General features: G+C 45.9%; 1 protein-coding gene across 3 annotated transcripts in view; it reads left to right on the top strand.

The window, feature by feature from the left end:
• Positions 1-16,165, top strand: part of baiap3 (BAI1 associated protein 3) — a 38,865-nt gene extending 22,700 nt beyond the window's left edge. Inside the window, exons 12-35 of one of the 3 annotated variants that reach the window (XM_028987451.1) lie at positions 25-130; positions 940-1,047; positions 1,130-1,222; positions 1,310-1,413; positions 1,505-1,622; positions 2,538-2,662; positions 4,397-4,487; positions 4,871-4,927; positions 5,552-5,649; positions 5,742-5,793; positions 5,891-6,042; positions 7,398-7,521; positions 7,819-7,962; positions 8,100-8,195; positions 8,490-8,705; positions 9,888-9,956; positions 10,050-10,129; positions 10,287-10,395; positions 11,253-11,324; positions 11,403-11,486; positions 11,724-11,844; positions 11,951-12,074; positions 14,310-14,515; positions 14,680-16,165. In XM_028987451.1, the coding sequence (XP_028843284.1) occupies positions 25-130; positions 940-1,047; positions 1,130-1,222; positions 1,310-1,413; positions 1,505-1,622; positions 2,538-2,662; positions 4,397-4,487; positions 4,871-4,927; positions 5,552-5,649; positions 5,742-5,793; positions 5,891-6,042; positions 7,398-7,521; positions 7,819-7,962; positions 8,100-8,195; positions 8,490-8,705; positions 9,888-9,956; positions 10,050-10,129; positions 10,287-10,395; positions 11,253-11,324; positions 11,403-11,486; positions 11,724-11,844; positions 11,951-12,074; positions 14,310-14,515; positions 14,680-14,783 (2,653 nt within the window). In that variant the 3' untranslated portion in view covers positions 14,784-16,165. The remainder of the gene's footprint in view (positions 1-24; positions 131-939; positions 1,048-1,129; positions 1,223-1,309; positions 1,414-1,504; positions 1,623-2,537; positions 2,663-4,396; positions 4,488-4,870; positions 4,928-5,551; positions 5,650-5,741; positions 5,794-5,890; positions 6,043-7,397; positions 7,522-7,818; positions 7,963-8,099; positions 8,196-8,489; positions 8,706-9,887; positions 9,957-10,049; positions 10,130-10,286; positions 10,396-11,252; positions 11,325-11,402; positions 11,487-11,723; positions 11,845-11,950; positions 12,075-14,309; positions 14,516-14,679) is intronic. The other 2 variants (XM_028987450.1, XM_028987452.1) reach the window with 2 other exon arrangements.
• The last annotated feature ends 284 nt before the right edge of the window (positions 16,166-16,449 follow it).

Below are 16,449 nucleotides of genomic sequence, written 5' to 3'. Positions count from 1 at the left end.
TTTGATGCTAAAATGCATTGGCAGGTATTTCAAGCAGATAGCCAAATCTGTCCGGGCCAATGGTGCAGCAGGGTCAGGAGGAGAGGAGAATGCCGATGACTTTCTGGGATGCCTGAACATCCCATTGAATGTGAGTTCAGCTGCTCTAAACAATTCTGCTCATCTTCTCAAATAAAAAACTAAACCATTTTCATTGTTCTTTTCCCTTCATGGCTCCCACCATTCATAAAATTCCATGAATGTGTGCTAATTTGACAAATGTACATATTCAAATACACAGATCAGCCGTAATATTTTGCACTAATATTGAGCGACAGCCCAGGCTTGGACTCCACTAGATGTCTGTAGGTATCCCGTCAGCAGCACATCCTTTAAATCCTTAAGACGGGGTGTCTCGCTGGCACATCCCACAGATGCCTGATTGGACTGAGATCGGGAGAATTTGGAGGTCCGGTCTGTTCTTCTTGAGCCAGTTTTGTTTCAGGATGGCAGGGTACATTGTCCTGCTGAAAGAAGGCACTGCCATCGGTGAAATGCTGTTTCATGAAAGAGTGTACTCGGTGTAGCTGACACGTGTCAGGATACAAGGATCACCACCAGAGCATTGCCCAAAGCATCTCACTGTCTCCGCCGCCTTATCTTCTTCCCACAGTGCATCCTGGTGCCATGTCACATGATGTCGAAGAAAACACGATTTATCACACCAGGACACTTTCCATCACTCTCTAGTTCGGTTCTGATGCTCATGCATCAGTGAGCCTTGGCCATCCATTTATTATGGCAGATTATTTTTATACCTTACATTTCCACTACATTTTCCTAAAGAAGTCCTGCATGGCTTTGTTTTTTCCGGAAATCTTACTGGGGGCTTGTGTAAGAATATACTCACACAGTAGGTCTTGTTCATGAGCTACATGGCTCCTTTTCCGTCTCTTTCAGGAGATTCCAGTAGTCGGGTATGACAAGTGGTTTAAGCTTGAGCCTCGCTCCAGTGCCTCCAAAGTGCAGGGAGAATGTCACCTCATCCTGAGGCTGTTCTCCAGTCAGGTACATCAGAGCCACACGTGGCTTCCCAGGGTCTACTCACGGGCCACCAACTGACCCTGGGACTTTCTGTTCTGTGCTGCAGAGAGACACAACGCTGAGCAAGAGAGAATCCAATGTCAACATCCACAAGAAGATCCTCAGCCAGATTCTGGAGTACGAACACTCTCACATTCAGGTTAAGCTCCGCCCCTTAAGCCATGTCAATTCGAAAAAGGCCTTTTTTGGTTTTGTATATATGAGTTGCACTGGTTTCCCTTTCCAGGTAGAGCCCTATAACTGGAACGGCCAAGTTAGCCCACCAGCATGGACTGTGCTGTCCCATCATGCCGCACAAGCTGACCTGTCACCTCTGCAACAGGCAATCATGTAAAAACATTTATCCACAAACAGCACACATGAGAGAGTGAGGCCTCATGTCTAGCACGGGCTTGGCTGAACGGGTTCCTCGTCCTTTCAGACGCTGGCAGTGCTACAGCAGCCACCATCGATCGCAGAGAATGTGCTACTCCCTCCTGCTCAGGCTCCTGAGGACCATAGATGCCGAATGGGACAGCGCTGCTGTGCATGGGGAGCTGGTAGGGGACCCGTCCCTCAGCAACTCAGAATAAGAGCTTTCTCTTTTTTAGGAAACAACGGTGCACTTTTAGAACTGTGTATCATAGGAATGGAATGCAAAGTGTACAAAAATGTGACCGATGGTAGGAAATATACTTTTATACTTATTTACCATAATCACCAACCCTGCAAATCTGAAAACTTGACACAAAGCTTGACATGCTCTATACTGGGATTGGAGTATTAATGTCTTATTCTTCCAGATCTGGGCTCAGTTATTTATTAAATTATGAGTGCAAGTGGTATTCTTGCTGTAGTATTCTCATTTTGTGCATTTTCTGTTTTGAGATACCGTTATATAAGACTTGTTGTGTAAGGTCACCTGTGTCATCAGGATTTATATAAACAATCAACTCTGCGTTAGCCATCTGTGTCCCCCCTCCCAAAAAAAAAAAAAAAAAAAAAACATTACAGATTATACAGTGAGAGGAGCCCAATAATCAACAGCTCTTATGCACACTCATTAAAGACAGTCTTTCTTTTTTTCTCAATTCATATAATTCCTGAGGGCACATCTGACCTTACACTACACTTAGCACCAATTTAAAAATTGTTTCCAAGAACAAGTTGGTGAAAAAATGTGTTAGGCCCTAAAAAAAAAAAAAAAAAAAAAAAAAAAAACCCAGCAGACAACTGATTGGAGTGTATATATCGTGGAGAAACCAGCCGCAGTGCTTTGCTTCTACTTTAACTTTAACCGAGAAACCGGCAAATAGCAAACCATCAAGGTCTGTACACCCCTTTCAAGGTATTATACCAAGGGTGCCATATCATTCTGCACCATACAGTGGAACAGGACTCATGTTGTCTGCCCCCCCGTCGTTCCGGGACCACTCACTGTACCCGCTTCTCTATTCTGTGATTTCTGTGTTTAGGGGAGTCATCTGGCTGACAGCTTCGGCTCGTACATTGAGTACTGCCTTGGTCTGATAAAGAACATGCGGCAGGTGTTCCCGTGCTCCAACTCGGCTGCCGTCATTCGCTGCGAGCTCATGCTGAGGTAAAGCTCCTCACCTGCTCCTCCATGGCTGTCCTGCTGTGCCCGTGACGGTGCTGAAATCCAAAATATCTTTGAACCCAGTTTCAGAGTGCTGATAACGGCTTCAGAGCACAAAACAAACGAAAAATTCTCTGGTCAACATCTAGAGACACTGTGTGTTTGCGTGGGTTTTGGAATGTCTGAAAGTTGAGTCATGGCAACTGGACTTTCTTTCTTTAAGGTAGAGACGTTTCATTCTGCATCCACAGAACTTTATCCTCCAGGTTGGTGTCACCTCACTCCCGCTTGAATAGGCTCGTTAAGTGGAACAAAGGCTGAGGGGGGGGGGGGGTGGATGTGACAGCCCCGCCCTGGCATCTCCTCCTGCCCCCATTAAGCGGGTCGTTAAACGTGGCCAACCCGGTGGACGTGTGAATTGGGCCTGATTTTCCTGGGGATGGATGAAAGGGCAGCAAAGTAGGTTGGAGATAAGTTGTGTCTGTGGGTTTTGTCGCGGCCACTGTCCCACCACCTGGCCCTAAAGGGGGCATGCAACAGCGACAGGTGACTGTGACCTGGAAGCCAAAGAGGACGGGGTCTTCATCAGCCATCTTGGGTTCTGCCCGCTGTTTGGTCATTATTTTTTCCATTGACGCTCGCCTTTTTCGTATTGACTGCCGGAGCTCCCCTCCCCTCCAGCAGAACCCGCTATGCCTGCCCAAACTCCAGAGGTGACAGCTTGATATCCTGTGGCTCTTTTTTTTTCCCCGGCCTAATTAAAAAAGCTCACCTCATTTATCTATACTCACTGTTCTTCACTCTAGCCCACCTGCTGCTTTACGCACACACTGATCCTTTCATCAGTTTATGACCATAGAACCACTACTGTCCAGATATAATCCAGGGTGGGATCAGTAGAAATGAGCAATTTCTATATTTATAAAAACATCCCTTGTGGGATGCAGATTTACAGTACAGATTTGAACATGTGCTTTTTCAAAGCTTTTCAAAGTGAAGTGATTGTCACAGGAAGTGATACACAGCAGCGCAGCACACAGTGCACACAGTGAAATTTGTCCTCTCCATTTAACCCATCACCCTTGGTGAGCAGTGGGCAGCCATGACAGGCGCCCGGGGAGCAGCGTGTGGGGATGGTGCTTTGCTCAGTGGCACCTCAGTGGTACCTGGGCGGATGGGGATTACAGGGCCGCTTCCTTAACTGCTAGGCCACCACCACCCCCTCAATATGAGAGTTGGTGTTTAACAGTTGAAGAGATTTATTTGGATAATCTTTTAGTTATGGCAGAAAAAAATATATAAAATGATCATTTCAGCATATCAGTATGCATTTGCCTTTCTGTGATGGTGATGAACTGCCTCAGGAAAATAACTGGATGAGGTTCCTTCTATGCAAACATTTTGCACCACTTGCAGTATGGTAGCGATTGTGGGTGCTCTCTGACTTCAACTTTTTCTAGTTAAAACATCTAAAACATATCAAGCATAACATACCACTACTACTACATTTAATGGTTTGTCTGTAATGGGACGAGGATTCTGTGTGGGTCAGGATCTTTACATGTCAGGCCCATTTCACTGCAGTGTCATTTTTAGGTGGTCTGGAGCCACTTCTGTTCTGGTACATCTGCAGGGGGGCAGAAGATACAAACGCCCTCATGTTCACATAGAGGCTTAAATTAACTGCGGATGGTGGGTGACTTATTTTTTTCTTGCTTTTGTGTGGCTGTTTCACAGGGGAGTTGGACACTTGCAATCCATGCAGGCATTCCGGACCATGTGCCCTCTCCGCAGCCAGCTCCACTTGGAAATCGCTACTGTGATTAAGGTGCAACACTAGAGCAGGCTGCACTAAATTCTTTTTCTTTTTTTTTATGCTGTGAAAATCACTCATTCGTTTTCCGACGTTTGTTTGCATATTTTTAATCACAGCCACTGAGTGGGATTCATGCTCAAATTGCTGTGGCATAATCTTGAAAAAATAAAAACATCCACAATCATAGACCTTGTTTTTGTACATGGCGAGTTCGGGGCCGCACGTAACAGAGTGCCTATTTAACTAATGCGCCGTCGTTATTCGTGTTATTTCGGGGTCACTCTGTGAATCATCCAAAAGTACTGCCTCCCCCTGGCTTCCGGGGATAAAAGGCACGTTTGTTTCGCTGCTCAGACCTGATTCATCATTTGATTTCTGTGTTTTTCACGTCATAGAAAGGGACAGTGGAGTGGTATGAGGCGACGATCGCTCACTTCAAACCGGATGAGGGGGTAAGTTGACAAAATGTATGGTCTTAGACAAAAGACGCAGAAGCCCCAAATCCTGAATGGCCTCTTCCCCTGCATGGTTTTCCACTTTTTCCACTGCATGATTCGTCTAGCTTTTTATTTATTTTTTTGATCACTTTCATTGTAAAATTATGCACGTGCTGGTCACAGATATCAACAAATCCAGTAGTGTCTTGTTCACACATTGCCAATTCATTCTGGGATTTTAGTGGCTGAAAATCCGTACTTAAAACCCTGTCGTCTGAGGGTAGCTAGATTAAATTTTAGTGGGGAATATATGCTAGTGTCACCAATGCCACTTCTAGATTTACATAAATAAACAGACACAACTTGCACAGGACTGCTTGGTAGTTTTTTTTATTGTGAGGAGGAGTGTGTGTGTTTTTTTGGATGGCAAATCTCATGCACCCTCCTCTATGACAACCCCCTTAGCAACAACACCCTTCACAATGATATTCACTAATGACATTCATGATAATAAAAAAAAACCCCAAACAAACACTGTATTCCATGGAATTGTCACTAATACTGAAGGAATAATCATACTTGATGGGAAAAGATCTGTTCAACAAGTGAGACTGTTTTCCGTCTTCGTTCCGCCGGCAGAGCCTGGAGGAGCAGCTGAGACGCCTGGTCCTGGTAGTGGATGCAGTGTGCTCCGATGTTCAGAGAGGACACAGTGTCTTCAACAAGCTCTTCCACAGGTAAGCGGCAGCAGGAATGACCCGTTCTGGGCATAAATAACTGGGCAGACGATAAATAGTTTTTTGTTCTCTTTTGTCTTTGCAACAACCAGTACAGTGAAAGTGGAATTTTTCAGCATCTCCTACCGACAGCTCGAAAAACTGGTGAGTGACTTTATTCTAACTTCACAACATCTGTAAGTGAACAAAATGTGCACCGATCCATAGGAGAGTGAAAGACGTTCACATGTGCTGACGATAGGTAGCAGATGATGTGTGCGTTGCCATGGAGAGGGTGTGCGGAACTCTAGAGCAGGAGAGCTCCAGGTTGACCCAGGCGATGGGGGAGACCCTATTTGAGCTGTACATGTCTCTGAAGACCCTGAAGCGCTTCAGGGAGTTCCTGCCTCTCCGGTGAGTCAGGCAAATAATGGCTTCCATCTGCAATCCGGCATGATGGCCCGAGGTGAAACAAAAATATTGTTATACGTGTTGCATTTGTTTTTTGTAATACGCATGATCTGAGGATTCCTCAGACCAGGACACCATCTTCTAGTTCTCCATGGTCCATTTCTGAAAATTGACTGCAAACCACAAGCAGGGCTGTTTTTAAAGTAGAGGAAAATCTGAGGAAGAACATTGTTAGTGAAAATGTCCACTTTTACCTTAGGTGTCTTTAGCCCTCTTGATCCACCCCTCTAGTTCTCTCCTCGTCTTCTGCTTCATTTGCTCCCTGTCACAGGCTCTGATAGCTGTCTTCTCTTCGCTTAATAGAGCTTTCAGATCACTGCTAAGCCCAGTGATCTGAGGGCAGCAGAATACAGTTCTGGTGGGAACAGTCAGTCGGGGCATCTATATCTGTATCCAGTCTGAATGACATCTAAGAACCATCTGTGCCTCGGTGCTCTTTGGTGTCCATCTCCTCATGGTCAGTGTTTGCTGCTGTAGAGATTGTCAGATTGATCAGTGTGGCGGAACTGTGTACTTTTTATTAGTCACCCGGATCCACGTCATGTGACAGACGGAAGAAATGTGGGAAGGGTTTTGTAGACCACTGGAATAAGTCTGGTGGAACTGAATACTTTTTTAAATCATCAGGTCCAGTGTCCTGCTTCCCCCTCTTGTCACGAAAATGACAGATTGAAGAAATGTTTTGTAGAGCCAAACTTGGTGAAAGTCACCAGAGATGATTACCAATGCAGTGGGATGGTATGTCTCACACACACAGATGCCACACGTCTTGACTGAGGAAGGAGTGAAAATGTCTTTTTACTGAGTGACAGCAGACTTCATGTCTGGGCTACAGATCTGCTCTGTGATTGGAATGACACCATTATACCTGTTGTTGACAAGAGTCTTTCTTTTCTGTCTTCCTGACCAATCAGAGTTGTGAGCCCATACTGGTGAAGAAGTGAGACAGCTGAAATAAGAATAGCAGGTCTAGACCCTTCTAGAACTAGGGAAGTGAGCAAAAGAGACAGTTGGGGTGGTTTTCTGTAATATTCCTTAATGTTACATATCATATTAGGGCAGGTGAGGGGTACTGACGTGATGCAGATTGTGCAAAAAACAGTAATTCCCATCATTTCCTTTTCCTGTACAGGTATCAGAAAAAATATAAAAAAATATACAAACTGACATCATACTCAAAATTAGTTTTTATACACAACTGCACAATGCATCCAATGTACAACGAAAAAAATATATAAAGTTATAAAAGTTGTCCAATGCTATTTCTTGTGGTTAAAAAAAAATCTAATATTTTTCAGGGACACAAAAATGTTGGCGTTGACTGGGTTCCACAACTGGTTCAAAAGCTCAATACACAAATGGCTGAACATTGTTCACGAGCGGTCATGTGACAGGATCCGCAGAGCAGTGGAGATGGATCAGGTCAGTATCCGGTATCAAGCCTGAGCTATTTACCCTAAATCAGCTGCCGATCTGGCACAAATGTTTAAACATTCAATTTGAAAGAAGGTAGCAATGGGCGGAAAAACATGACATTGGATAGGTCCAGCTCACTCATGTGCGATCCATCCAGGGATCCAGGATGTGAATGCAGGTTTATGAATGGAACAGTGGGGTTTAAGTGTTTTAAGTGTGTACTCATTTCGCTTGAGGTATGTGTGGGGGCCGGCACATTCTTTGAAAGCCGTGTTAAAAGAGTTTTCTGTCTGAATGGAGCAGCTGGACAGAGTGGAGCAGCAGGTGAAGCACAGCTCGTCGGCCATGGACGTCATCGCCTACTTCTGCCAAGTGCGTGAGCTCTGGGCCCAGCTGGCCTGGCCGGACTCTTCCGGAGCCTTCATCTTCATCACCCGCCTCACCGATGTGAGTGCCCCCCATCCCAGATGGACCGTTTCTTTGCCTCTCTTCATGGGTAGTCATAAAAAGAGCCGAGGAAATGGGCGGTTTCTCTTCCACAACTAATTGTGCCTTGTTCCTATTGGCTTTACTTGGTGTGACAGAACTTCTGCAGCGAGGCAGTGTGCTACTCGGAACTGATAAAGAGAAAGGTGGAGAGGAGCCAGCTGGGACGAGACCACAAGAGCCTGACGGTGCAGGTACAGCTTTCAGTTTGAGGGAGGGCAGGAAGGAGTAGGGGATTGGTGGGCCCCGCGGTGCTTGATGTAAATGTCAAGCTGCCATCACCTTTTGCAGAACAGTGAGAATTTGTGCCGTGTGCTGTGGTGCCCTCATCGCTGCCTTTCTCTTGTTTTTTTCCCGTTATTTGCTCCTTCCTTGTTTCTGCCCCACTTAGCCCTTCTTATTTTCTCCCTTGTCTCCACTTCAATCTAACACCTTCTCCTGCTCCTCCTCCCGCACCTCCTCTTTGTTGGCCCTCTCTTTTGGGGTAGATGTGCACTGCACTGAATGACATAGAACACGTGCGGCTGTACCTGGGCAACCTGCCTCGGGAGATGGACTGGCGGGGGGTCGAGCAGGCCATGGAGGAGTCCTGTGGGCCCGAGGGGAAGGAGCAGGTCAACAAGTCCCTGAACGGGCAGCTCTACAATGCAGACCTTGATCTGCTAAGGGAAGCCAAGCGCCTCATCACGGTGCTCACTGATAAGGTACGACAGGCTCTTCTACTGAAAATCCAGAGCTCCTGAGAGCACTAGTCACAGGTATTTTCACTATTTTAATTTTATTTTCCTATAGATGCACCTAAACACAAGGTAGAGGTAGATAGTTGCCTAGAGGGAAAAACACCAACCTATGAACTAAAAGACACCAAGGTTCAAACCCGACTTACTACCTTTGTGTCACTGAGCAAGACACTAAACCCTGAGTGTCCCCAGGGGGATTGTCCCTGTAAGTTCTGAGTTGTTCATGTTGATAGCAAGATTCGTATGTGACGAAGAATCTGCTGAAATGAATATTAGTTTGTTTTGGTGGAATTGCGTTTTAGATGATTGGCTACCATCCAAGATGTAGTGTCAGTTAGACATGCAGAGATCTTGGAGGCAGCATGTTCGCTTGACAGAGAAAAAGACAAGATGAGTCGTGTGTCGTCAGCATAGCAGTGGTAGGTAAACCCATGTGAGGAAATTATGTAGAAGAAGAAAAGGAGAGGACCATATACCGAGCCCTGGGGGACGCCAGTGGAGAGTCTGTGTGAAACAAACATACTGACATATTCCATCACAAATTAAGTACAGTGTTCATTTCAGTCAAGCTACCCTCAGTATTTGCTGCTCTGTGATCTTTGGCCTACCTCAATTCCACCCTTTCCTTAAAAGACCCCTATACCCCTATAGAGTTAAAACTGTGGTGCTATTTGGCACTGAATAGGTGATTCTGCATACGTCAAGCAGATAATTGTGAACGGAAAAGGATTTCTTTCAGTAGTGTTGCTGTTGGCGAGAGTAATGTTAGCATGTACACAGCACAGCAGAGGGTGATGGCTGTGATCCAGTGTGCTGAATAGATCTGGAGATTACTGCAGGGTTGAAAAGTGACACGTGACCCTCTGGAAATGTGGAATACAGTTTGGAATGCTTGATAAATTGCATTTAACAATTTTTCCAGTTGTCCTTAGAAAGTCAATAAATGCTGTAGAGCCAACAACGAAAAGATTAATCATCTCCCACGGTGTTTTGGGCATAATAGGAATATTGTGGAGTGTTAATTGCCATCTTTTTAAATACTTCTGTGCCTCGAAACTGCCTCTTTGCTGCCTTGCTTCGGGACATTTTTGTACCGTTAGGATCGTATTGTGGCACACATGATCATTTTGCTTTGATTGTCTGCAGATGCTTTCAGAGCTGAAAAGGTACATTCAGCACATCAGTCTTTCTCCAGACTCCATCAACAACGATGAAGTAAGTGGTCAACTGAGACCAGCCTCTGGCCATAAAGGCTATACTTATGTGAATGAGCCTCTTTGGGTTTCTCCTTTTTCTGATATTTTCTAGGCAGTGTCTCCTCTAATGAAGTACCTGGACAACACTTTAGTCATTCTGAGTGAGTCCCTGGTCAAAGAGAATCTCTCCAGGTAACCCCATTGGTCCTCATTAGCACTTGCATGTCATTGACACCCCCACTATTATGAAAACACTCTGCAGACCAACAGTGGAGAGTAGCCTGTAAGGTTAATTATGGAGCCACAGCCTGCTGTTGTGACAGTGTGTGTGGGTTTGCTGGGGTTTTAGGGTTCTGCAAAGCCTCTGGGAGGTGGTGCTGAGGATGATCCAGGACACGGTCGCAGAAAATCGTGGTGTGCAGGCGGAGTTCTACACCAGGTTCCAGTACACTGTGGAGGTCAGTATCGCAGAACTGGACTCGTTTCTGCCCTTCCTCAGGTAAACATGGGTGACTAATAATAAAGTAATGAATCCACGTGCTGGTCAAACAACGCCTCTTGCTTTCTTTGGCCAGACAGGAGCATCAAAAAAAGACTGGTTCTGACCACCACTGCAAAGTGATAAAATAGTATTTTAATGATGCGTGGGCTCATATTACCATCGTGGAAAGCAGCAGGAGAGATTAAGTGCACTTCATTTCAAGCCTTGATACTATAGACACACTCCCTCTCGTACCCCTCATTGTTGGAAAATTAGTGCATAGGGAGAAGTACCACAGGCGTTAATAATGATGGAGTGGCTTTGGTTCTTCAGGAGTTTGAAATTGACAAGAGTTGGTGCCAGTTTGTTGGTGGAGTTTAGTTTTTTTTGAGTTAGATCTAAAGTGAGATTCACTGAGTTCCAGTTTGGGGGTTGGAGGTCTAGATAATTTGTACTGAACGCTGGCTTCTCCTGCAGTTTTTTCAGTCCTCACGGGTTTTCTCTCCAGGCGCCTGGCATCATGGAGATAGATGCAAGGGATATTTATCAGCTCTCTCCTGGCAGCAGTTGAGTCGAGTAGTGAGGGGATTCCCCTTAGGAACACCGGTGCACCAGCTCCCGTCTTCCCGCGAAGGGGAACTGGCAGGGACAGGCGACAGATTTGCATGAAAAGTCATGAAATGCTAAGTGCGTGGGCAGAACATGTTGTGCCGTGTATGGTTGGCTTGTGTCGTCAGCCAGGGGTTTCGCGTTGGTCCAGAAGCACGATGCAGGCCATCTGCTAATTCACTCTGAGGCAGCTAGCAAACGCGAACGTCTCTCTGGTTCACGCAGGCCTTGGTGCAGTTCTTCCACGCTGAGGGGGAAGGGTTGGCCCTGGAGAACCTGAAGAGCGGAGATTACAAGGTAAGGGCCTGGACCACAGCTAGATATCTGGTCCTAGAGTTGACCTGAGATGACTCACCAACCCTACCAACATTCCAGGTTCTGGAGGAAGAACTGCGCCTGAACAAGTGCTCGTCTTTCGAGCTGATTGAACAGTACTTTCTGGAGAAGATCTCTCAGCAGGTAGGCTGCTTCCCTGCTGAGTCCAGCAGACTTTGACTGCTTCAGTTCAGCTCTGTGGAGGAGTACTGACTGATATCTGAGACACAACAGATTGTGCCGTGTGTGTGTGTTCCTGTCATGATTAGTCAGTATCCTTCAGAACATGTTTGACGGCATATGCTGTCACGATTTGACTTGGATTTTTGAAAAGGTCTTCAGATAAAAAGTCAAATTGAGTGATGTGTGTATTATTTGCAGAGAATACTGAAACACAGCAAGTTTGGTCGTGTTAGTGTCAAGTGTTACTATGATGCCCCAGAGCAGAGGCTCACGGTGGAGATCCTACACGCCGCTGACCTCATTGCGCTTGACGCCAACGGTGAGCAGGAACTGGAGAAAAGTGTCACACTGCATTAGTCATTTCCTCCCGGCCCATCCACTGCAGAGTTCTAAAAGCCCACGTCAATATGGATTCTCACCTACAGGCCTGAGCGACCCCTTTGTCATCGTCGAGCTTTGCCCACACCACCTCTTTCCCATGGCCAAGAGCCAACGCACCCAAGTCAAGCTGAAGACACTCCACCCTGTTTTTGACGAATTCTTCTACTTGTGAGTACACAAGCAACTTCTTACACAGTATACAGCACATCCGGAAAGTATTCACAGCGCATCTTTCAGCACGATCACGACCTAAGCACACAGCCAAGATATCAAATGAGTGGCTTCAGGACGACTCTGTGAATGTCCTTGAGTGGCCCAGCCAGAGCCCAGACTTGAATCTGATTGAACATCTGTGGAGAGATCTTAAAAGGCCTGTGCACCAACGCTTCCCATCCAACCTGACGGAGCTTGAGAGGGGCTGCAAAGAGGAATGGGCCAAACTGGACAAGGATAGGTGTGCCAAACTTGTGGCATTATCAAGGAGGCACACATGCCCGCCTCTAAATAATGCATATTGCCCTTTTGCACTGCATTGATTATTGCTTGGTCATCTGCCTTAAACCGTCTTATCTGCACATCGTGATGCTGTAGCTGCAATAGTCACATAATTATTTTTTAAATTAAGTATCCTTGGCTGAAATGGCTTATTGTAATTAGAAGATGACTTTACAGCAAAGTGTACAGGGAGCCACACTAGCGCACATACCACCACTCAGATTTGAAAACAACAATTCCAACACTTGAAAAAATGGGGCATCAGTTGACTTTTGTGAGACTCCTGGCAGAAATGTAAAAGAGCCTTTGTTTGATGTGTAATTTGATGTGTCGTGTCCAGTGTCATTTCATGTGTTGTGTGATCAAGCTTATGGGCATTTGTAGTGACGTTGACACTGTTAAAGTGGACATTTACATTTACAGCATTTATCAGACATCCTTATCCAGAGCGACTTACAATCAGTAGTTACAGGGACAGTCCCCCTGGAGCAACTTAGGGTTAAGTGTCTTGCTCAGGGACACAATGGTAGTAAGTGGGATTTGAACCTGGGTCTTCTGGTTCACAGGCGAGTGTGTTACCCACTAGGCTACTACCACCCTATTGCAGAACATATTGCAGAAGTGTGCGCACCCCTATTAAAATGCCAGTTTTTATCTTAAAATGGAGACCACAAGAATTAATTTCAAAACAAACAAATCGTACAAAAATGAAAAAAAAAAGGCATACAATTAGCTTCCTGCATAAACAAATGAAGCACTTTTTGATTAAATGACAGCACTCAGTCTTCTCGGGTGCACACCTGCCATCAATTAAAAAGACTTATTAACCCCAAATAAAGTTCGGCTATCCTGGTAGGATTTAGCTGAAAATGTACACAGTTGCAGCTGCAGAAAACGCCACGGTTCACAGAGGACTTACAAGGGATCTCGTTGTTGAAAGTTTCACTTTCAGCCGTACCCACATTGAAGCACTGGAGGCGCTTCAGCTGGAACTGCGGCTTTAGGCAAGGTCAAAGAAATTGTAGTAGTTTTGGCTTTTCTACAAGAAAGTCACCTTTCAAAACGACAATGATCTCCAAATCAACAAAACAATGGTTTCACAAGAAGAAAATGAACGTTTGGGAATGGCCTAGCCAGAGCCTAGACCTATATCCAATGGAAAATCTGTGGGGTGACCTAAAGTGAAAGTGAAGTGATTGTCATTGTGAAACACTGCAGCACAGCACATGGTGAGGCAAAGAAATGTGTCCTCTGCTTTTAACCATCACCCTTGGTGAGCAGTGGGCAGCCATGACAGGCGCCCGGGGAGCAGTGTGTGGGAACGGTGGCACCTTGGCAACCTTCTGATTATGCTTCCTTAACCGCCAGGCCGCCACTGCCCCTGAAGAGGGCTGTGCACAAGAGACGCTCTTGCAACCTGACAGATTGCGAACGCTTGTGCAAGGAAGAGTGGGCAAATATTTCCTCGTCAAGATGTGTCATGCTGATAGACTCCTACCCACTGAATTAAATCAAAATGTGTTTTTTTCCCAATTGAGTGAAAAGGTGGGAAAAGTTTTGAAATGACTTATTGTGGTCTAAGTTTTCTTTCATCACAAAACCTGGCACGTATACACTCTTTTACATCCACCGTTCTCTCTCTTTTTTTTTTTATCAGACCTTTTTTAATGAATCAGTATAACAGATAACTGTTGCAGAAGGGTTGCAATGCTGTGTGACTCATAATGAATGCTAGAATTTCACCATGAGCACCTGAAATATTTTGGAAAATACCACCTAGCATTGAACTAAAAACCCGTGACTCAGAACATTCTGACATTATAAATACTCTCTAAATATGGCAAAAAAATGTGCAAAGTAAGGTGTGCTGTCCAGGAATGTAATCCTGCCCCTTCGATCCTTTAACAGTCACGTGAGCCCAGAGCAGTACAGACACAGGTGTGCCTGTTTAACCTTCACCGTGATGGACTACGATTGGCTGTCCACCAACGACTTCGCCGGCGAGGCGGTGGCCCCCCTGAGTGACTTCTGCTGGCCCGGGAGACCCAACGCCACACCCGCCGGCAAAACCGTGCAGCCGTTCATCCTGCACCTGTCCCGGCAAAAACCCAGCGGTAGAGTACCCAGCGTTCCCGAGCGTGTGCCACACAGGCCTCTGGGGGGATACTGCAGTTTTATAATAAGAAACGTTCGACGCAAAGGGGGACTTTTCAGGTTCCCCTTTCGGCATCTCCACGTTTCTCTCACACTTGTTTGTCTTTTTTTTCGATTTGTTCAGAAAAGCCCATCATGAAGATGCTGGAGGCCCGGACAGGGGAGAGGGAGGCGCAAGAGTTCGTGCGGCGGCTGAAGGAGATCGAGAAGTCCATGGAAGAGGAGTAACCTCGCCATGCGCTGTCGTGCGAGCGTATTCCTGCTGTGCTTTTTCCACCTGTTGTGCCGTGTTGGGTGTGTAAGTGTAAATGTTGAGATGGGACGCAAACAAAAGGATGGGAAAAAAAAAAAAAAAACACAGTGAAGATTTTGTTTTCTGTACGTCACTGTGCTGTATTTTTAATGTTCAAATATTTATTTTTTTGGAAGCGCCGTGGATTACAGCTATTTGGTGGTCAACTTTGACCTTTTAACCTTAAAATGCCTTTATGTATATGTGAATCAATTACAGTGATTGTTTGTAGTCAATGGTTTTATATTCTGACTTGAATCATCAGGACGTTCTCTTAATTTCCTTTGTGAACCAGTAATGGTTCGTTATGATCATTCTTTTCCCATCAGTGGTTTTGGATTTGTATTAATTTCCCGGTAAAACTGTTTGATGTGAACTGTTTGATATATATATACTCTGAATTGTGTTTCTGTTCTGTACTGTATCTTTATCCTGTGAACGGGGACGTCTCTGCGCTGGATGTATTCGATGGTTCCGATTGTAGCAGTCGCACGTTAGTTGTGTACATGGCTTTTGTTTCCTTCTGACGTAAGAACCCACGGCCAAGCGACACACCGCCTGCAGAGCACAACCATGTCAGCTGATCTTTGCAAGTAGCCTTTCTGTAGCACATGGAATGTCTTTTTTTGGGTTTTTTTTCCAATGATGGGAATAAAACAAGCCCGCATGTGGGTCAAGGTTCCAAAACCAGTCCCCCGCCCCACGACCTGCCTGCTACGTTCGTTGTTGTTGTTTTTTGTTCTTTTACTTGCAACTGCATGCGTTAAAGGGAGGGCACGCCACCGTTTCTCTGCTGACGTGCGAACGTGTTGTCCAGACCCCGACCTGTACTCTCCGGCGCCCCTGATTCACTTTCTCTCCCTCCACAAGTCTCATCAGCCTCTGACCCAGAGCTCTTCTGATGCACGTCCTGCAAGTAGCAACTGTCTCTCTCTCTCTCTCTCTCTCTCTCTCTCTCACACACACACACTCACATCCTGAGAAGACACGCTGCAAGCCCGGGGTGATATTTCACAATGCCGTCTGGCCGAGGTATTTAGACAGTGAATATGCTGGAAACAGTCGGTCGCAGGAACAACTCTGTTTCGTGGACAGGAAGTTCTTGGCTGTTATCGAGCGTGGCTGTTTGTGTGATCGACGTTTCGCCCAGGCTGCCGGCATGGTGACTGCTTTGTGAAATACTCTTCAGGACGCAAACACACAGCCACGCACTGCCACACGGAACAGCTGGCACCTCTGTGTCTCCACTGTGATCTGAGTAATGGTGTATATGTGTGTATGCTGTGAACTCAATAAAGGAGGGGAAAATGTGTTTCGAGCGAAAGCTCCTGCATTGCGTTTGATGGGTGCTTGTGTGAAGTGTGACGGACGGCCGCCGCGACACACACACACACACACACACACTCACGCACAACCCACGGGAGGTTGGTCTGCTCAGAACCTTGTGAGATGAGGCCATCAGAAGATCTGACAGCATTTCATTTCTGGCCAGCCGAGGCGACGGTGTCCTTTATTGCTGTAGCCCACCCAGCCTCCTACTATCACACGCTGATAAGACCATCATACCAGCAGCACTGAGGTTTATTATGGGTGTCTTTAGGG

Source organism: Denticeps clupeoides, chromosome 7, assembly GCF_900700375.1.
Source record: "Denticeps clupeoides chromosome 7, fDenClu1.1, whole genome shotgun sequence".
NCBI lineage: Eukaryota > Metazoa > Chordata > Actinopteri > Clupeiformes > Denticipitidae > Denticeps > Denticeps clupeoides.
This window is presented reverse-complemented; position numbering and strand designations above follow the sequence as displayed.